Below are 21,404 nucleotides of genomic sequence, written 5' to 3'. Positions count from 1 at the left end.
CACAAGCAAAACCGTGACGCTTGGCTCTATTCATTCTTTAATAGTACCTTTGCTTAATGTTTTTGAAAATTCATTCGATTACATACAATTCATTCATTTGCATAGATTGTATGCATGGAACATACATTTATCTTACAAAGACATTGGCCTTTTAGCTTTTTGCAAGAAAAAATCAACCAAACTTTGATAGAATTATATGATCCATTATATTGCATTTAAAGAGTTTAGCTTTTTGCAAGAAAAAATCAACCAAACTTTGATAGAATTATATGATCCATTATATTGCATTTAAAGAGTCATAAAAATTGCCTTAAAGAGCCATAAAAATTGCATTCCTCATAAAAGATCAATATTTTGAGTAATATTCACAGGTATTGAATAATGATATTACGTGACAACTTGAAGTTGAAGTTTAATCTCTATCTTAAATTTATCTATCATGCTATTTATATATATGTAGATAGATATCTAAAACTAATTAGAGACGTTTTAAAGTACAAAAACTTTTTTTTTCATAATAATATAATGATAAATGTTGGAGTGAGAATTCGAATTCGAATTGTCAATTTAAAATAATGTGTTGATTATATAATAATACACATATGGGTATATTTAATTATAAGATTGAATTGAAAATTCATTAACCAAAATTATAATAAGAAAAAATAAAATAATAAAGGGCAGTGAGTACTGAGTATGGCATAGGAAAGAATTGATTGATTGGGGTTGAGAGGCAGTAATTACAGCAATAATAAAATATTTAATGCCCAAAATTGCGTTCCACTCTGGAGCTACGTGATGAGCTTTCGGGTCGGGTTGGTAGTTGGGCGCTGGTTGGTCCAACTCCTCCAAATTATGAATCTTTTATTTATTGCTTTGCCTACGTGGACCAACCATCTTACGCCACGTCTCTTTCCAGCTCTATTGTATTAAATTTTTCTTAACCAACAAACGAATTCCTCCTTTTTTTTTTATTAAAAACTTTCCGTTTATTGTTTGGCTGTACGACACGTGATCTCAACACGTGTCCACTTCTGTCGACGGTTGTAAATATTGCTTTCAGAGGAAAATTTATTACCCAATTATGCACATACATCAAAGACCAACGGTCATTCCCACAGTTAAATGAAATATATTTTTAACCCTTTAAAATAAGTCTCTCAGATAAACTAATAAATTTCTTTTTTTCTGTTACGCGGACACGACTCTCCATAATTTATTAACCAAATTAATGTGAGTCAGATATAGAAAAATCGAATATGTGATGTTTGTTAGACGAACACGACTCTCCATAATGGTATGATATTGTCCACTTTGCGAAAAAACTCTCATGTTTTGCTTTGGGTTTTCCAAAAAGATTCATACCAATGGAGAGACTATTCCTTGATTACAAATCCATGATCAGTTCCTAAATTAGCGGACGTGGAACTTTCATCATCTAACAATGTTATTATACTTGTATATAAATAAATACAATTATAAAACATTTAAACTAATTAAAATTAAACTTCTTTACCTTCATTTTTCTTAAATAATTAATTATTGTTAGTTAAATTCATTTTATTAAGTCAAACTTTCCAAACAATTTTAACCAATTTGTTTTTTTAGTTTCTACAAATAATACATTTTAAATTATATAAAGTTCTAATTATAATTAATTAATACAACAACAGAAAATATTCAATTAAATATAAAATTGAAAGGCAAACTTTATAAAAAAAAATACAAATTTTAATTTTTCTTGTCCAATCAGATTTTAAATTCAAAATAATTTCACATACGGATTTAATACACTGAATGAAAATATCGTTGAATAAATTAATAAATATTTTAAAAATAAAATAAATCACATAAACTTCGAAATTTAGATATATTTATAAACTTCAATTTTGTTTGATATTTTTAGTACATTTTTCAAACAAAAATCGAACCAAACCGAACCAACAATTCTCTATTTTTCCTAAATCCAAACCAATAATTATCCGTTTGGTTACATTTAATATCAATAGGCGCTTATTAAATTATTCTACTTCTCCATTTATATACATACAATATTTAATCAAATATACTCAACATTTTTTCATAATTAAATATTCAAAATTAATATTGGTGAGTAGTTATAGTCGAAGCATTTTCAATGTCTCTCGAAATTTATCATGAAGACGACAATAGACACACATTTTTTTAAAATAAAAATATTATTCTAAAAAATATTTAATATTCACCCTGCAAAATTTATTTCTTTAATATTCTTGTAAAAAAAAATTTAATATATATTTCACTAATTTTAAACCATCGACCTTAAATATAATTAGTGTTTGAGTTAAAATACTATAACCAAAGCTATTTATATCGAATAAAAATAAAATAATATATATATATTTTAACGTCACCCAATTAAAAAAAAATAGATCATTTTTAGCCCTATTTTATAGTTAAGACAATTATTATTGTTTAGAAAAATAAAAATTATTAAATCTTCTAGAAGTAAAAGAAATAATTAAGGATAGAGATAAATCATAATTTAGAATAATAAAAAATAATAATTACGTTAATGATGCTACGTACGCTTTCTAATTTTTTATTAGATGTCACGTCAATTTTTATATTATTTTAATAAAAAAAATTAATAGTAGTTTTTAAAGTAAATTTTAAAATTCAAACGAGAATTTGTTAAAATTGAAGGGTATAATCCAAACTTATTTGAAATTTAAAATATAAATTTAAAAAGTATTTTATATAATATAGATAATTGAATTGGTATAATATTAATTTTTTTGGGGCTAATTTAGTAAAAATACTAACTTTTTCGTTTTATTTTAAAAATACACCTGAACTTTCAAAATTTTCAATAATACTCTTAAACTTTAAAAAATATTTCAAAAATACCCTAACTTTCAAAAAGTTTTCAAAATTTTCATTAATGTCCTTAAACTTTTTTTAAAATTTCAAAAAAAAGTTTTTTTTTTTTTTAAATGTTAAAAACGGTTCAAAACATACTCACAAAATTTCAAAAATAATATTAAAAGGTTTGGATATAATCTACGAGGTGTCCGTATATTGAAGGTAATAATTTATTTTTTTACAAAGGTAAAATGTGTTAATGCTACTTTTAAAATTTTATACTTATTTTTTAGACATATTATTTGCGGGTATTTTTGAACCTATTTAAAAAGTTAAAGTATTAATGACGTTCAAGAATATTTTTGAAACAAAATACTAATCGGTTCACTACAAAAAAAAATTAAATATATTTTTGAAACAAAATATTATTGTATTGGCATCTAATAAACATTCAAATGAACCCTAATATTACGTCATTAATGTTGCGCCATTAATAATGGAGGCTAAAACTAACAGAAAAAAAAAGGAAAAAAGATGATAGGCATTAATTAGGATAAGCCGCAACTAATTAATTAATAGATAAGAGGCCTTTCAATACAGCGACAATGTTAGTTTAAAAAAAAAAAAAAAAAAAAAAACTATTTTTGCAGTACAAAATTAATCAAAATATTGAATAAAAAGTCTAATATATCTAAATTTTATTTTAAATATAGTTTTAAAATGTTTATAAAAATTTAAAAATAATATCACAGCTTTTAAAAGAATGTTGAGAATTTTGAAATCAACCACAAAGTTTAAATGTATTTTTGTTTAATAATTATATTTATTAAATTAGGTTAAATTAATAAAAATACATACGGAAAAATACTTGTAATGAATATTTTGTATTTTTTTATTTTTAGATATTATTGAAATTTTTAAAAATTTATGAGTATATTTAAATAAAATGAATATTTTTTTTAATTAATTTAGGCTTCATATTAAACTTATAAATATAACTAATTTAATTAATCATTTAAAATTACACAGATCAAATAAAATTATTAAAAATGGGAATAGAAACCTACATCAATATTATTTATTTTTATGAAATTATATTAGCATTTTCACGTCATTATATAAGGTTATTTAATTTTCGGTGCTCTTTTCGCTTATACGCTATCTCGAAGTCTTACGAGGGAACGAAATCAAAGTATATATACACACACAACGTCAGACCTTTGCTACGAACGAAAAATAGATTTGGCGGGCTGCCCTAGCTCCCAACTCATCTAAAGAATGCATTGGGTGTCGCTCTCTCCTTTCCCTCGTAAACTCAAGAAATCTTCACGAGACATTCTATTAACGTAACAATCCACGCCAAAACACTGACAAATATTGTCCGCTTTAGTTTGTTACGTAATCTTAATTTTAAAACGCTTTTACAAGAGAGAGTTTTCAGATCTCTGCAAGTAATTGTCATTCTCGTCTCCAACCAATGTGAAATTTTAAAATATTTTCGAGATATTTGAAGTATTTTTAATATTTATTTGTATAAAAGTTAGATTAAATATAAAAGTTAAGTGGGCGTTGAGTGACGTGAAGTCCTTCATTTAATCGCCTCATCTGCCTCCTCCGCCTCCTCCTCTTTATATCCCTCATCGTCTTCCTTCCATCGCCACCGCCATTTCTCTCTCCCTCTCTTCAAAATGCCTCCCATGTCGCCGGAATTCTCCACCTCCGTCAAGCTCAAGTACGTCAAACTCGGCTACCAGTACCTAGTCAACCACATTATAACTCTCACGCTAATCCCCATCATCACCGCCATCTCCGTCGAGATTCTCCGGCTAGGCCCCGACGGCCTTCTCGACCTCTGGACATCCCTCCACTTTGACCTCATCCAAATCCTCTGCTCCGCCTTCTTCATCATCTTCGCCGCCACCGTCTACTTCATGTCCAAACCCCGAACCATCTTCCTCGTCGACTACGCCTGCTTCAAACCACCGGTCACTTGCAGAGTCCCCTTCTCCACTTTCATGGAGCACTCCCGCCTCATCCTCCCCAACAACCCCAAGAGCGTCGAGTTTCAGATGCGGATTCTCGAACGTTCCGGCCTCGGCGAGGAGACTTGTTTGCCGCCGGCCATTCATTACATCCCGCCTAAACCAACCATGGACGCCGCCAGAGGTGAAGCAGAGCTCGTGATTTTCTCCGCCATGGATGCTCTGTTTCAGAAAACAGAGCTGAAGCCAAAAGACATCGATATTTTAATCGTGAATTGCAGCTTGTTTTCGCCGACGCCGTCGTTGTCGGCTATGGTGATTAATAAATACAAACTCCGGAGTAATATCAAGAGCTTTAATCTCTCCGGTATGGGTTGCAGCGCCGGGCTGATTTCCATTGATTTAGCTCGCGATTTGCTTCAAGTTCATCTGAATTCAAACGCCGTGGTGGTTAGCACCGAAATCATTACGCCTAATTATTACCAAGGAAACGAGCGAGCTATGCTTCTCCCTAATTGCCTTTTCCGTATGGGCGGCGCCGCGATTCTCCTCTCCAACCGCCGCTCTGAGCGCCGCCGTTCCAAATACCGTTTAGTTCATGTCGTACGCACTCACAAAGGAGCGGACGACAAGGCGTTTAGATGCGTGTTCGAGGAACAAGACAAAGAGGGCAAAGTCGGAATTTCACTTTCGAAAGATCTCATGGCCATAGCCGGAGAAGCTTTGAAATCCAACATCACAACCATCGGACCACTAGTTCTACCGGCGTCGGAGCAGTTACTTTTCCTTCTAACTCTCATCGGCCGGAAAATCTTCAACCCGAAATGGAAGCCGTACATCCCGGATTTCAAGCAGGCATTCGAGCATTTCTGCATCCACGCCGGTGGTCGGGCGGTTATCGACGAACTCCAGAAGAATCTCCAGCTGTCATCGGAGCACGTGGAAGCTTCTAGAATGACGCTCCACCGATGGGGCAATACGTCGTCGTCTTCTCTCTGGTACGAACTGTCGTACATCGAATCAAAAGGAAGGATGAAGAAAGGGGACAGAATCTGGCAAATCGCGTTCGGAAGTGGATTCAAATGCAACAGCGCCGTCTGGAAATGTAACAGAACGATCAAAACGCCGTTAAATGGTCCGTGGGTTGACTGCATCGATAGGTACCCAGTTCATATCCCTGAAGTCGTCAAGCTCTAAAAATGGCGGAAATCTCAAAGAAAATAACACAAATTAAAAGAAAAAAAGGAATAAAAAACACTATAATCTGCGAATTTGCTTCCTGTGATGTATCAAATTATATGAAACTCTCATTTTATCTGTTCTTTTTTACAATTTTTTTCGTCTGAATCCGAATGGATTTGAATATATGAAATATTTGTGTTTGTATTGAATTTCTGGTAATGTGCAGATTAATTTGTTTTAGATTTTTTCTAATATTTTATTTAAAAAAAATATTTAGGAATTTCTATTTAAAGAGATAAGTACTATCGGCTTTAATAATAATAATAATAATAACTAATTAATAACTAATCCGGATTTAATTAATAAATAGGATGGTTTAATATTTTATAGTTAATAACATCCACCCACGTGACTGAACACGAAATTAATTTATTTTTTTATTTATATTTTGATCACTTTTAATGACACATTAATTATTATAAATTTGGATATTTACGCACATTAATTTAATAAGCTGCCCTTTTAATATATATATATATATATATATATATATATATATATATTAAAAATATTTGAAAACCAATTATATTATATTTTTAAAATATCTTTAAATATATACCATTAAACTAAAAAAAATAAAAATATCCTTAATTTAATCTATAATTAAAAAATGAATAATGCCCTTAATCTAGCCTATTTTTACCAAAATACCCTTAAATCTATATTTCAGAAAAAATGTGTTAGATAATTTTTTTTAAAAATTTCTTTTCCGAATTTTAAACACAAAATTGTTAAGTTATATTTATTTTTAGGAAATAAAATTAATTAATATCAATCATATCATTTAAACCCCTAAACTATTAATTATATGAATATAAATTTTAACGGTTCCTAATTAAATAAACCAATTTAAACTATTTATTAATTTTAATTTTTTTTATTTTTTTTTATAAAAGTTTAGGATTGGAATGGATACGATTATTTAGTTTAGTATTTTAAGAATGCATTTTCTAATGAGATTAAGTTGATTTTCTCCCATAAATTATTAATATTTTTTTAAAAAAAAACTTTAATTATAAAAAGCAACTTTTTGTATTTTCGAGCATCTAAGTTGGCTGACCTTAAACGTTTCCACGAAAATTAAAATCGTGAGCTTTCTATCCCAATCAATCGGCAAGTTGGCAACAAAATGTAGTTCTACAACCATAAAACAGATTAAATATTTAATGTAACACCCAACTACATATCTTTTTTTTTTTCAAATAAGTCCTTTTAAAGTTACAAAATTGCTTATTAAGGGCATGTTTAATTAGGAGGGCCCATAATTTAATGAGAAACGAGGTATGTTATTAAAGCTCACAACCCGAGGTCCAGACACGAAAAAAAAAAGATAATTAGGCTCTTGAATCGATATAAAAAAACGCTATTAAGGAAAGAGATTCCATGAAGGAACACTGAACGAGGAAGGTGGTAAAGCACCGCTCGTCAACTAGATAATATACAAGATAGTTCGAGGGAGAGAAATGACTCAATCCCTCCAAATTGACGGCTATGACATATGCTACTCTACTAATATGACCCATTTAATCAACTGATTAGACCGATATGACATCTATAAGAGAAACGACTCCAACAAACATCGTTGTTGTACCGAAGCTCACCACTAGTAGATATTGTTCTCTTTAGATTTTCCCTTTCGAGCTTCCCCGAAGGTTTTTAAAACACACCCTTATAAAGAATGATTCACTGTCCTCTCCAACCGATGTGGAATCTCACATCCAACAACTCGAACTATACGACAACAAAAAATCGAAAATCAAGACATGTATATATCAGGCAATATCATCGATAACTCTCGCAATAGGGAGATTATACGACTCTAGGAAGCCAAGAATCCATCAAGATATGACATCTACGTCCATCTTTGATACACATTGAATAAACACGTGAAAGCAATCACGGACCTTTTTAGCTATGTAACATTAGGACTACCGATGGAGCTAGGGCAAAGGTCAAAATGGACGGATCTAATTGCTATCATAGATATAATGCATTATTAACCCGACACATACTAGGGTCGATTTCATATGCAAAAAAATGTGGGTAGAATTGAAAGGTAAAGGACTCCAAAAGTTTTGGGTACATAAAAACGTATGCATTTATTTCATAGCCAAACTGGCACAAGTTATTTCACATTATATCATTTATTTATGGGAGTAGGTAATTTGTTTATTTTTTTATTTTTATTTTTATTTTTAATTAATGATAAGTGCTCAACCACCAAGGCTGTGGCACACGTACCGATTGGTAAGGACATTGCTTGCGAATTTAATGGCTTTGCTGGAAGAGACAGCTATGTATTTGGTGTCTGTCTTGTTGAATTTCAGCCTTTGAATTGCCCTATTTTGTGGGAAGCTGTTTTTTTTTTTTTTAAAATAAATTTATTGGGTCGTAGATGTCTTGGACTAACTCGGGTCCTGATAGTTCATGTTTTCCTATTTCGTCCCAACACACCGAGACCTTTATTGTTTCAATATCAAGTTTCGAATAGTATCAGCCCAATAGTTGTCTGATATATGAAATCCCAACTGTTTATGAAACTGAGGTGTTGCTATAGCTAATACCGTTCAACGTGGTATGGGGTCAAACTAAGGACTCTTTTTGGATCCTCCCTCGAGATGGGTCGAGAACTTGGAGGATTTGTCTACCCAAACTGGGATTCTTTGACGAATTTTTCTTGATGGGACCTGAGCCCTAAATGAAGATTCCTCAAACTCGACACTTGAAAATGGTAAATGGGGTAAGGAAATAGATGTAGAATCTCCTCGGGAATAGAGATAGGGAATGCAGCTCTGATCTCTCTTGCCCCACTGCCATCTTTAGCTCTTCTACTTGTAATTTTGAAACGTTTACGAAATTTTAAGAATAATATTACAAATTTTAAAATAATATAAACGTTTATTTTTAAACTACCGTAAAGTTTTTATGGTAGTTTTTATAATTTAGTCTATTATTGATGTCAATCAATTGGGGATTTTGACTCTTGACTAATTTACTCTATGGGAGTAGGTGTGAGTTAGGTAATTCTATTTGTAGCTGCTCTCCTCCCTTATTCTTTTAATATTCCTCCATTTTTGTACAGCATGATGTTAGTTCTTCATTACTCTTACGTGTTAAAGACCTAAACGAATTACTATGTAGCACATGTGTGTGTCATAGTGTAGGTGAGCGTCTCGAGCGTCTTCCTTTGAAAAGGATATTTCAAAGACAATACCAAACGACACAGGTATGGTGGTATTGCGCCCCAATCCATGTGTTGGAGGTTGGATTATGCATCCTCTATCCATAACATATACCATAATTGGTTTAGCATGGATACAGGAGAGTCTGATGCTCGATAGAACCCAAGTGAATGGATGTTCGGGATGTCCAGATGAAATGATCAACACATGGGTCTGTTCCCAATAGATGTGTCCAAGCAAGCCAAGATGGTCGATGCATCCTGAGACATGAGATGACATCACGACACATGGATCGTGTTATTGGAAACCGAGATGACAATCAGATGCAAATCATCCCTAATTTCCGATAGATAAAGCTTGAAATATATATATATATATATATTATTTATTTATTTGTTTGTTGGGCTATTTTTTTTAATCAAATATTGCGTTCACGACTGGATATAAATATAAAAAAATTACTTTATTGTTAATTTATAAAAATTAAACTTATCATAAATAATTATAAGTATTTTTAATATTTATCTTTACGACCCATTCGTTACTCATTCAATTAATCAAATGCAACATTCACTTTAATAATATTTATTTTAAAATTTATTGATATGACTTACAAGGAAGGTCTCTCTAAGTAAAATATACCATAAATACCCTTTTATTTTAAGTAATTTTCAATACTGCCCTTACAATAATTATATATTTCAAAATAATCCTTTACTTATGTGTTCGGTAGTAATTAATGAAATTTATGTTCAAACTCATCTAATATTATTTATTTTTAAATTAATATAATCCATTTTCAAGAACATGAATAAATAATTAAATAATTAAATATAAAAGGGCAAATATGAGAATATTTATAATGTTGAGGGTAATTTGATAAATTCACGTAGTGGATGGGCTTGGGCCCATCAATATAAATAAAAAAAATGGGAATTGGATTTGGGTTTCAATCTCCACCAACCCCCGAGGGCTACAAAGGAGGGATATTGGCGCGCAGGAGTTGTAGAAAGCGAGAATCTGAGAGCAAAGGCGTCCACGTTCAGACTCGAGAGACATAGCGACAATATCCATATTCGGTTTGTCGCGCAATCCGTTTCTCCTTGATCGCCGGCGGTAATTGCGTATCGAAGATCGAAGGAACGAAGAAGAAGAAGATGGGGATGAAGAAGGCGACGACATTGTTGGATGATCTGATACAGAACGCGGGAGGTTGTGTGGTCATTGATGGAGGTTTGGCCACGCAGCTTGAGAAACACGGTGCTGTCTTTAACGATTCACTTTGGAGTGCTGTTTGCCTCGTTAAAGATCCCGACCTAATTAAGAAGGTTCTCTCTTACCGTCTCTGTTTTTTTTTTTTTTTTTTTTCCTCTTCTTTTTGTTTTGTTGTTGGTGCATCACGATCTCGTCGGCGATTATTGATTCGATTGCATGTGTAGGTCCATTTGGAGTATTTGGAGGCTGGATCGGATATTTTGGTTTCTTCCTCTTATCAGGTTTGTACTGCGAATGGATTGAGCTTTCTTTACTGTTTTATCGACTGTAAACATGAATAGTTTTGTACAATGCACTTTATGACGGCTTTTGCAGTACCTTTTTCTTTAAAACGTTGTACTGTGGTTTGTTTAAACATCGATGATGTTATTTAGTTATTTTAAGGCTAATTAGCAGAATGCATGGGGGGTTCAAAACTAGCATTTCTTTCCTGTCGGGAAATGATGAACCAAAATGGAACCGGTATTAGCAGTATTCACTTACTCTTTCTTGTCATGCATTACTAACAATATGTACCAGTATTCACTTACTCTTTCTTGTCATGCATTTTATTCTATTCAGGCCACCATTCCAGGGTTTTTATCAAAGGGTCTGTCAGCAGAAGAAGGGGAGTTGCTCTTAGAAAGGAGTGTTAAATTGGCCGTGGAAGCTCGGGATAGCTTCTGGGATTCTGTGAAGAGTAACCCAGGGCATAATTACAATAGGGCTTTGGTTGCAGCATCCATTGGAAGCTATGGTGCTTATCTTGCTGATGGCTCGGAGTACAGGTGACTGACACATTGAATATTGAAATAAGGAGTTTGTAAATGTATGGCTTTCGAACTAAATATATTACCCCCACCCAATCAGTGGGCATTATGGACCAGATGTGGATGTGGATACGCTGAAGTATTTTCATCGACGCCGATTGCAGATTCTTGTCGGTGCAAGCCCAGATTTGCTTGCATTTGAGACTATTCCCAATAAACTTGAAGCCCAGGTTTGTTTGTTGTTAACACTTGTTATATCATCTAAGCTGTGGTTTAATAATACTAGACTCACTCTAATGCCGTCCTGATGATTTCACTGCAATTTATATTCTTATGGTTTGATCTAAGTCATAAAATATCTGAGGAAGCAAATTAAGTATATTTTTAAATCCGTTTGTCTGAATTTACAAGTTGTTCATTTCAAGGGATCAAGACAATTTGACAATCGGCATGGCATCGCCACGCCAATGGGGCTTCCATTGCATGATCTGGTCTCAAATCGTTAACTTCTGAATTTGTTGTCTTCTTTATGATGAATATCTTTTTATAATTTAAATGTGGTTTAAACCCTTTGTTTTAAAACTTATTCCAATTTGCTTATTTTACTTTCAGATATTCTATTTAATTCTCAAACTAGAATTACAACACTTCATTTAGTTGGTCCCGATTGTCACAACATACTAATGTTGAATGGTTTTTTTTTGCTGTCGTGAGCATGTGAGGACATTTGTTTCAATTGATTATCCAATTTTCATTATTTTCTCTCCTCTTGGTAATCATGTTTCCAACTAAACTTACCTCTATTCCCCCCTCCCTTTCTGATCTAACTCAAAAAATTAGGCCTGTGTGGAGTTGCTCGAAGAAGAAAACGTCCAAATTCCATCTTGGATCTGCTTTAGCTCTGTAGATGGTGAGAATGCCCCATCTGGAGAGAGCTTTGAGGAGTGTCTGAAGGCTATTAATAAAAGTGACAAAGTAAATGCAGTTGGAATAAACTGTACACCTCCTCATTTTATTGAAGCTCTCATTTGTAAGTTCAAAGAGGTAGGAACCAAATCTCTCACAGCTGTGATTTGATATTGTTTTCGTGTTCACTGGTTTTGACACCATAATATTCCCTTCAGTTAACAGACAAGCCCATAGTTGTTTATCCTAATAGTGGCGAGGTATGGGATGGTAGAGCCAAGAAATGGCTGGTGAGTCAAATGATTTTCCCCATCCCCACTTTGATATTTTCATGGCTTGTGGGCCTACATTGTGATATTTCCAGAAGACTATAACTAATGTAATGCTCTGTTTTTTTGGCAGCCATCAAATTGTTTTGGTGATGACAAATTTGAATCACTTAGTTCAAGATGGCGTGATTTGGGAGCCAAATTCATTGGTGGCTGTTGTCGAACAACACCATCTACCATCCGAGCGGTATCAAAGGTTTTGAAAGAAAGCCCTCATTAGTGACAGCTGAGTAAGTCAACTGTCTGTAGCTGCATGTGATTGTTGAATGAACGTAAAAGATTATATTAAAGCGAGAGGCAAGTTAGTCAGAACCTTCAAACTACTTTCTTTGCAATAATTTTTAACCTTTATTTTATAAACTATTAGATTGGGGTGTTACTGTTTGTACTTCAACATACTTTTACCCACTTTATAGATTGTTACTGTATCAAACTTGAAAGACTTGTTGAATACAATAGGCATGTTCTCTGTTCATCACAATATTCAAATACTATTGAGGAAAAAAAAACTATTACATTTTGGGAGCACATTTTTATATTTTATTTAGAAAAAAATGATAAAGATCCTAGAGAGTCTGGATAATGCTAACTTTGGATGCTGTGGTAGAGCTTGGATGTTCACGAGCAGAAACATAAAAACTGACGGAGTTCCAATGCCTTACTGGATTAGGATATATATATATAGATATATATATATAGATATATATAGATATAGATATAGAATTTCTCCCAATATTCCCAATCTTAGTTGGATATAAAATACCTGCAAGTGTGCACATATATATAGATTGACTGATTTGGGCATGTCGAGCTGGGCTGAGAAAATCTTCTTTTTTCTGGGAAAGAATAAAAAGTATGGGATGAGACAGAAGGCAATGGATAATGCAATTAGGATGGGGGTCCTACTGCAACCTTAACTTTTAGTTGAACCAAAAATAGAAGTGTCCCTTCTCACAAGTAGAAAGTTGAGTGATGGGTTGGTTTCGTACTTTTCCTCATCCGTCTTAATTAGGATGCCCCACAAATTTACGCGGCCAATCAGAAAACGAGCCTTTGGATGAACTTCAATCCCTCGACCAATGAAAATGTGGATAAGGCCCTTCTGTGAACCCACCCACTGCAAGTTCTTTTGTAAATAAAAGAAGTGCCCAAAAGTGCAATTCCTCTCCAATCCAGACCCTTCTCTGCTGTGAATTTAACTGGAAAAGCGCAGTCTGTGGGCCATTTCCTTGGCCCCTCGATGGCGTCTTTTTGAATAGCTTGTCCCTAATACTTATAAAAAATAGATGAACTAGAAAATATCAGACTCCAGCTTTATGAACAGTGTCCAATTTGAAACCTGCAAGTTGAGTCTTTGATACAAACTCAGATTCTCTCACCTTTCTGGTTAATTGAATTCAATGACGACGAGGAAAAGTGTGGAGAAAACAGCAGAGGGTGGTAAGACTGCCAGAGCCTGCGATAGCTGTATCAGCAAGCGGGCTCGGTGGTACTGTGCTGCCGATGATGCTTTTCTGTGCCAAGCTTGTGATGCTTTGGTTCACTCCGCCAATTCCTTGGCTCGTAGGCACGAGCGTGTTCGTCTTCAAACTGCCTCTTTCAGACCCTCCTCAGATAAGTCCTCTGCTGCCTCATGGCATCAGGGCTTCACTAGAAAGCCACGGTCGCCTCGAATGGGAAAGGCTGCTCTGGCAAGGAAGCCATCTCCTCAGGTACCGGAGGTGAATGCTAAAGAAGAAACTGAAGATCAGGAACAGCTCTTTCTTCATCGGGTTCCTGTTTTGGGAGCCGATTCAAATGTTGGTGATTTGGCTAGTTTTGTTGGGGAAAAAGAAAATTCAAATGGGTATCTCTCGTACGATATGGATCCTGCTGAATTTGCAGCTGATGTTGAAAGTTTATTGGGTAACTCACTTGATACTGAGTGCTTTGACATGGAAGAACTGGGGCTGGGGGCTTCCCAAGACGACTGGACGACGAAGGATGATAACTCTTTCAACAGCTGCGAAGTTATTAAGATTGAACCAGATGAGATTGAGGAATTAACTCCGATGATGCTCGGCGTTGAAACCGATCCAATGAGGGAGCCATTTGATCTAAACTTTATGGACTTCAGCGACAATCCATCCTGCGATAAGGAAGAGAAGGCGAGTGTGGAAGTCATGGCATTGGCGAAGAACCATGAATTCGAGGTAGAAGAAGAGACGAAGATTGCAAGAAACAAAAAGAAAGTATCATTGACTTTGGATAGTGAAGCAGTGATAATAGCATGGGGGAGCAGAGGAACACCATGGACATCCGGTGAACGGCCGAATGTCGACCTCGATTATTACTGGCCGGATTACATGGTATGTTGCCTCATCTTTTTCTTTATGTCCTATGAAATTTAATGTCTCATATTGCTGTTTAAGAATGTTATATGTATAATAAATGCTCTGTCTCTGAAAGTGATTTGTGTGTTTTTATGAAGGGTATGTGTGAGAGTGGACATTATTATCAGGCTTACGGGGAGGTTGGCGGCGGAATCAGGCGGCAAGCGGCGGCCGGAGTTGAAGGAGAAAGAGAAGCAAGAGTGTCGAGATACAGAGAGAAGAGAAGGACGAGATTATTTGCAAAGAAAATAAGATACGAAGTTCGGAAACTGAACGCAGAGAAGAGACCGAGAATGAAAGGGAGGTTTGTGAAGAGATCCTCTTGCTTTGCGCCGCCACCATTCCCTTTGTTTAATTAATGCTTAATTATTAACATCACACACATATATATATATATTATTTCAAATTTGTGCAAGTTCTTAATTTAATCTTGATTTTGTACCAATAATCTAAACAATAATGCCTTTAATCTAAGTTTAAGGTCATTATATTCATTGGAATATCATACTTCTCTTTTGTTTCCTAGAACGGTTTAATAAAGCATTATCGGTGACTGTTACTGTAACATCTTATGTCTTAGATTTAAATCAGAGAATTTTGCACTTATACCAACATATTATATCCTCTCTCCTCCTAACAGACTAGTGTTAATTTAGGGACATTTTCGTCCAAATAAAATATTGAGATGGTAATATAAATAACCATTTTTGCTCATTTGAAAAATAAGGTCAAATAGTTATCCTAAACCCTAATTAGAGATGTTCATTTTACCCATAGGATTAGGGCTTGGTCGGGATCCACATCAAATGTGAAGGAGATTCCCGTTTAGATGGGGAATGGAGAAGTGAGTGAGGAATATTTTTTTATTTTTTTCTTATTAGATAAATGGCCCGAAGACAAGATTATATTCCTCGTCCCTGTCTTCACTCTGTTTAATATAAATATATTTTCAATCACATAATATATATATTTTTTACTATATTAAAAAAATAATTAGATAATTTCGAGCCTCTAATTATAATATTTAAACTAAATACTATACAACATGTATATACGCATATACTTTTTAGGAATATATATATATATATATATATATATATATATATATATATATATATATATATATATATAATTTTTTATTAAAAAAAATAAATTAGTTAATTTTAAAACTTTAAATGTAATATTAAGAGTTAAATTTTTGAAATTTTGTTATATATATCTATGACTATATATATATATATTATATTAAAAAATTAAAACTTTAAAATAATTATTTTCATTTAAAATAATAAACAGGTAAAAATTACTCTTGGGAATCCGATCATCACAAAAATAAATGAAAACTTTTGCGATAATAGAGAATGAAATAAGTAGCGGGGATGTAGAAGTCTTCTCTATCCCCGCCCCGTCCGGTGAGCATCTCTAACCCCTACTCATTATTGGGCTCAAAATGAATTCATCCCTAGCAGTGGACCAGGCCCATCAAGCCCAAAATCTTAGGCCCATAGTGAGTACAAACTGGGTCCAAAAAGATTCCATCGCTAATTCGGGCCCGTAAACTTTTGACTAATGTTTTGACTAATGGTTCGACCAATTCGAAGAAAATTCCAACAATATAAACAAAAAATGGACAAAGGTTCATTAATTCGTATACTAAAATTATATGAATTTATTATTATTATTTATTATTTTTTTATTTTTTATTTTTACAATATATTTATACATAAATAAAAAAGAAAAAAAAAGTCGGAAAATTGCAGAGCTCAGTAAATACTAATAACTGCTTTATGCATAGGAAATCAACACTCCATCCCTAATTCCTAATTAATTATTTTAATTTCATTTTTAATTTCCATTACTGAGCCGAATTAAGAGTCAGCTCCAGCTCAACATCCTCCTCCTCAACCCACATTCCATTTCTCAAAACCCAACCCGGTTTCCTCCGGTTCGTCATCAAATCATCGGCCATTCGGTCTATCTCTATCACCTCCACATTCGACCCACTTCCCAATTCATGACCCGGTCCGGGTTTGGGTTTGGATTTGGCTCGATGGTCGGGCTTTTTGAACCGGTTTCGAGTCTTGCCCTTGTGAAGCTCGCCGGGAACTGCCAAATTGGTGTCGTTACAAACATGACGAATGTCGCAACATTTAAGGGAAAGGTTAGTGTTTGACAGCGGCGCGTCTGGTTCGACGATCATGGATCCGGTCAACACGGCGTCGACGGCGGCCTGACACTTATCCCAGTCGCCGGAGCAGAGCAATCCGACGGAGCCGTAGACCGGATTCACCATCCGGCCGCATGCCTCGTACAGCAACGACTTGAAAATAGCTAAAAACAGACAACTTTCAATGTCATTAAATAAAATAAAAATAAAAATAATAAATTTTACATACCAACATTTTGAATTTCCTCATACATGTTCATAAAGAATATATTTTTAATTCTTTATATAATGTAATCTTTTTAGGGTAAACAAAAAAACAACAAATTTAACTGTTTTATATAATTTTTTAATCCAAAAAATTTAAGAAATTGGTTCAAGATTGTTGGGAGAGAGTCCACGTTCCCTAATTTAGGGAATGATGTTTATAAGTAAATAATATATCTACATTAGTACGAGGCTTTTTGGGTAAGCTCAAATCAAGCCACGAGAGCTTATGCTTAAAGTGGACAATATCGAACTATTGTGAAAACCCGTGATTCCTAATATCAAACCGTGTTAGGAATCATCGATTGATAACTAAGGAATATAAACGATGAGCCCTTTTGGGAAAGTCCAAATCAAAGTCACTATAGTTTAGGCTTAAAATGGACAACATCATACTATTGTGAAGATCCGTGATTCCTAACCCGATTTGATATCATAGGTAAGGAATTATGATAAAGTGAGAATTACCAGGGCGGAGGTGTTCTGCGGCGGCGGTTATGAGGTTGAAGAGACCCGCACGGCCATAGAATTTGGCAAGAAAGATGGTGGCGTTGGCCTGAGAATCAGGGGAGGGGATCCATTGAAGACAAGGTCTGATAATACAGTCATGGCTGCAGCCTTTGCGAAGGATCCGGCAGCCATTGCAGCTCATTCTCATAATATCAAGACTTTTGTGTGTGAGGAAAGAGCTAGGAGAAGAGAAGAGGGGTATTTAATAACCAAAGAGGGCGAAGGGCATTAAGGTAATTTCCTCACTTTGAACTGCAAATTTGCAGTCTACTTTCTAATTTCAAACTCCAATGAGTGGGGCACTGATTCTTATATTTAACATTAACCCATTAAATTTGAAGCCTAATACATACTTTGTATTAAATAATACAAATAATGTCATGGAATCCATAGTTTTAGCTACGTAAACTCACAGATTTTGTACGTTCGAGTGTATCCTTAAACTTTTAATTTTGTATTTAATAGGTTGTTCATGAGTTGTCGAAAAACGGGTGGAGAGTTTTATAAGTAAGGTAGAAATGGAGGAAAGAGAAGGAGAAAAGGAGGTGGAAAAGTGGAGGACATGCAGTGGTAAAAGCAAAGAAGAAGAGAAAGGCACACAGAAGTAGGAAGCTTAATGGGAAGGGGATGTGTTCTATTGCCCCCACAACATGCCACTTTTCCTTCTCTACCACCACCTTTTCTCTCTCTTTTTACCCTTAATAATTATATATACGTTTTTTTTTTAAATTTTTTACCCCAAATTGAAAATTTAAAATCTTTTAAAGTTTGGAATTGGTACAATTGAAAGAGGGGTTTTTTCAATTTAGCCACTAATTCTCGGTATCTGTAAAGTTATATGTTATCTAAGTCGTTGTGTTGTCTTTTGTTCATAGTTATATAACGTTGTTGTTAAATTTTTCTCTCATTCGTACTTTCAAACTCGTCTTTAAGAATCTTTATGGCCATGTTTTTGTTAGGAATCACGACTCTCCACAATGATATGATATTATCCACTTTGAACATAAGCTCTCATGACTTTGCTTTAGGCTTCCCCAGAAGGCCTCGTACCAATGGTGATATATTCTTTCCTTAGATTAGCCAACGTGGGACTCACTCCCAACAATTCTCCCCTCAAACAAAGTACACTATAAGCCTCCCCTGAGGCTTATGGAGCTCTCAAACAACCTCCCCTTAATCGAGGCTTGACTCCTTTCTCTAGAGCTCTCAAACAGTTTTCTAAAAGCTTCTTCTCAAACGGGATCAGAGGCTTGAGCATAAGTTGTCTGACTATAGGTGACACGAATACAATGAGTTTAACGTAATAAAATATATTATAAATTAAAAAGTCAAAGCGTTGGAAGAGATAAATAATGCAGCCATTGGAATATAGAAACCGCTGAGGAGCAAATGGTTTGTGTGGGGGAGAGGATGAGTGAAGTTAATTAAGTATTAAGTGGTTTCCATTTTTTGGGCTTATGACTTTGATTCTCTGATTAATGTGGGGATTTTGTTGTCTCATTAAACTTGATACTCTTACCCATAATTAATCCCTTTTTTCCCCTTTGGATTTGCTAATTTAAGTATATTGTTTCATGCCCTAAATGTACACTTCCATTAGGGCTTCTTTTTATCGTTTCAATCAAATAGGTTTTTTGTTTAATTACCATAAACTTACTAAAAAAGCTAAACTTAGAAAATAGTGCTCGGGTTGATTTTTATGTGCACATATATTTCAAGGCAATAAGCTTACGTTTCATCATTTAAAAGATCGAGTAGTCAACAAAATAGGGAAAAGAAACGTTTGTAGGCTCAACCGACACTAGCATGATATATGTGTAAGCTACTCTAATACTTCAATTATTTTATGGCTTTCTTTTTAAAAGTAAAGATGAGACCAAGTTTGCACGTTAGGTTAGTCTTAGAGTTGTCCTCACATTGATTAATGGTCCAATATTCATATTGTTTAACTTTTTATTGGTAGTCTGAATCATCGTGACATGTTTCTGAATGTAATTCAACCACCTAAGCTTTGGAGACGAGGCGCGTTTTTAATCGTCTTCAAAATATTATTATTACTATCAATCATGACCATACGTTTCTATATCCATTGTAATTAATCTTGATATTGAAATTGAAATCCCTCTAGGGTTTTCTCAAATGGTCCTCGTTTTTTATGTATTAGTTTTAAATTTGAAAAATAGTCTATATGGATCCATAAATTTTGGTAGCAAAGCCCGTTCCATCAATTTTGGGCCCGCTAGCTCATACATGGGCTAGTGGTACGATCCGCGGTCTGTCAATGGGTCGGGGAGATGGCCCAATAGACCTTAATGGGCCGGTAGGGTCCGTTACTCTTCAATGGGCCGGATACCCAAACTTTATATGTAATTACGCTATTCAATTTAATTTCAGAAAAAAAAAAAAACCATATATGAGCTATCAAAATTTGAATAATAGTAATAATACTCACACCTACCATATGCTGGAATATAAATTGAAATATTAAATTTAATATTCAAAGTTCAAAGAAATATTAAATTTACAAACCTACCCATCCTACCTCATAAATAAAAAGACAGCTTATAAAGCTATTATATATATATATATATATATATTTCAAAATTTAAATCTTCAACTTATAATTAAAATAATCAATTCCTAACTGTTCATCCACGGTGAGTATAAAGGCTTCCCCAACCGACCTAGTACCAATAGAAATGTATTTCTGTCTTTCTAAACCCATGATCATTCTCGAAATTTTCTTAAATTAGTCAATATGGGACTCACTTCTAATAATTCTCACCACCTAGCAAGAAATTATTATATTGTTCGCTTCAAATTTTTTACTAATTTTTCTCTATAAATATTTGTTGTCACCAGATTTTGTTTACCCATAAATTCTTTCACCAACTTTCAATAATCTATGGGTATTTTCCTTTGTTTTATGAAGAAATTTGAATTTCATTTAGAAAAAGAGAGATAAATGGTCAATTTTATTCCAAAATCCAAATTGCAAGCAGACAAAGAAAGCAGGCCGCTAAGTGCATAAATAAATTGCAGGTTTCTTAACTTCTTCGCCGCGCAATACCCGCCGTATTCTCATATCTCGATTTCTCTGTTTTTTTTTTCCTTCCTCCTAATTTTCCAATAAAACCACCAAAATAATAAAAATTAAATTAAAATTGAAAAAAATGTAAACCTTGTTACCTAACCATTTACTACTACTAGCAGCGGGGTTCGGTCATATTCTTCCCTATTATTAGGTCATCAACTTTTTTAACTAGAGGGTTCGTACTCATTACTAGGTTTGTTTTTTCTTATCGGTGGGTGTTCCAATGTATGACAAATAAATTATGGCACAAACCAACAACCACAGAGATTTCCAAATCTCCCTTTCCTAAACCAAACAAACACTAAAATCCAACCACCATTCTACTTCTTCCTACTATTTATATCACTCATTTTAACTTTAGATTTGTCCCCTTCAAGCACTTCCCTCTTTTTCATGAATCCATTAAAAAAAGACTTCAGCTCATGATTAAGTTACCCAGAGTACAATTGGTCATTTTTTAAATGACTTGATGAGAACAATAAAATCAT

The 21,404-nt window shown here is 33.9% G+C and overlaps 4 protein-coding genes and 1 long non-coding RNA gene across 6 annotated transcripts; 3 read left to right on the top strand and 2 right to left on the bottom strand.

The window, feature by feature from the left end:
• Positions 1 to 1,331: 1,331 nt before the first annotated feature.
• LOC111449764 lies at positions 1,332 to 21,029 on the bottom strand. The gene is made up of 3 exons (XR_002711724.1): positions 21,017 to 21,029; positions 7,244 to 7,247; positions 1,332 to 1,438 (listed from the first exon to the last, which is right to left on the bottom strand). It is a non-coding gene; the product is annotated as an uncharacterized LOC111449764 (long non-coding RNA).
• On the top strand, positions 4,458 to 6,217 carry LOC111449760 (3-ketoacyl-CoA synthase 6). The gene has a single exon (XM_023089796.1). The coding sequence runs from the start codon at positions 4,533 to 4,535 to the stop codon at positions 6,021 to 6,023; it is 1,491 nt and encodes a 496-aa protein (XP_022945564.1). The 5' UTR covers positions 4,458 to 4,532; the 3' UTR covers positions 6,024 to 6,217.
• Positions 10,257 to 12,984, top strand: LOC111449762 (homocysteine S-methyltransferase 1). The gene is made up of 7 exons (XM_023089799.1): positions 10,257 to 10,578; positions 10,690 to 10,746; positions 11,087 to 11,292; positions 11,375 to 11,504; positions 12,115 to 12,318; positions 12,399 to 12,470; positions 12,583 to 12,984. Exons 1-7 carry the CDS (start codon positions 10,408 to 10,410, stop codon positions 12,727 to 12,729), a joined length of 987 nt encoding a protein of 328 aa, XP_022945567.1. The 5' UTR covers positions 10,257 to 10,407; the 3' UTR covers positions 12,730 to 12,984.
• LOC111449761 (zinc finger protein CONSTANS-LIKE 16-like) lies at positions 13,239 to 15,404 on the top strand. Of its 2 annotated transcripts, XM_023089798.1 has the most exons (3): positions 13,239 to 14,857; positions 14,980 to 15,245; positions 15,295 to 15,404. In XM_023089798.1, the coding sequence occupies exons 1-2, from the start codon at positions 13,910 to 13,912 to the stop codon at positions 15,238 to 15,240; spliced, it is 1,209 nt and encodes a 402-aa protein (XP_022945566.1). In that variant the 5' UTR covers positions 13,239 to 13,909; the 3' UTR covers positions 15,241 to 15,245; positions 15,295 to 15,404. The 2 variants fall into 2 exon arrangements, with proteins under 2 accessions (XP_022945566.1, XP_022945565.1); XM_023089797.1 differs by having other exon boundaries at positions 13,240 to 14,857; positions 14,980 to 15,404.
• On the bottom strand, positions 16,628 to 18,081 carry LOC111449763 (LOB domain-containing protein 42-like). Its single transcript, XM_023089800.1, has 2 exons — positions 17,781 to 18,081; positions 16,628 to 17,212 (listed from the first exon to the last, which is right to left on the bottom strand). The coding sequence occupies exons 1-2, from the start codon at positions 17,968 to 17,970 to the stop codon at positions 16,737 to 16,739; spliced, it is 666 nt and encodes a 221-aa protein (XP_022945568.1). The 5' UTR covers positions 17,971 to 18,081; the 3' UTR covers positions 16,628 to 16,736.
• Positions 21,030 to 21,404: the final 375 nt, after the last annotated feature.

The sequence above is a fragment of the Cucurbita moschata genome, unplaced genomic scaffold (genome assembly GCF_002738365.1).
Source record: "Cucurbita moschata cultivar Rifu unplaced genomic scaffold, Cmos_1.0 Cmo_Scf00011, whole genome shotgun sequence".
NCBI lineage: Eukaryota > Viridiplantae > Streptophyta > Magnoliopsida > Cucurbitales > Cucurbitaceae > Cucurbita > Cucurbita moschata.
This window is presented reverse-complemented; position numbering and strand designations above follow the sequence as displayed.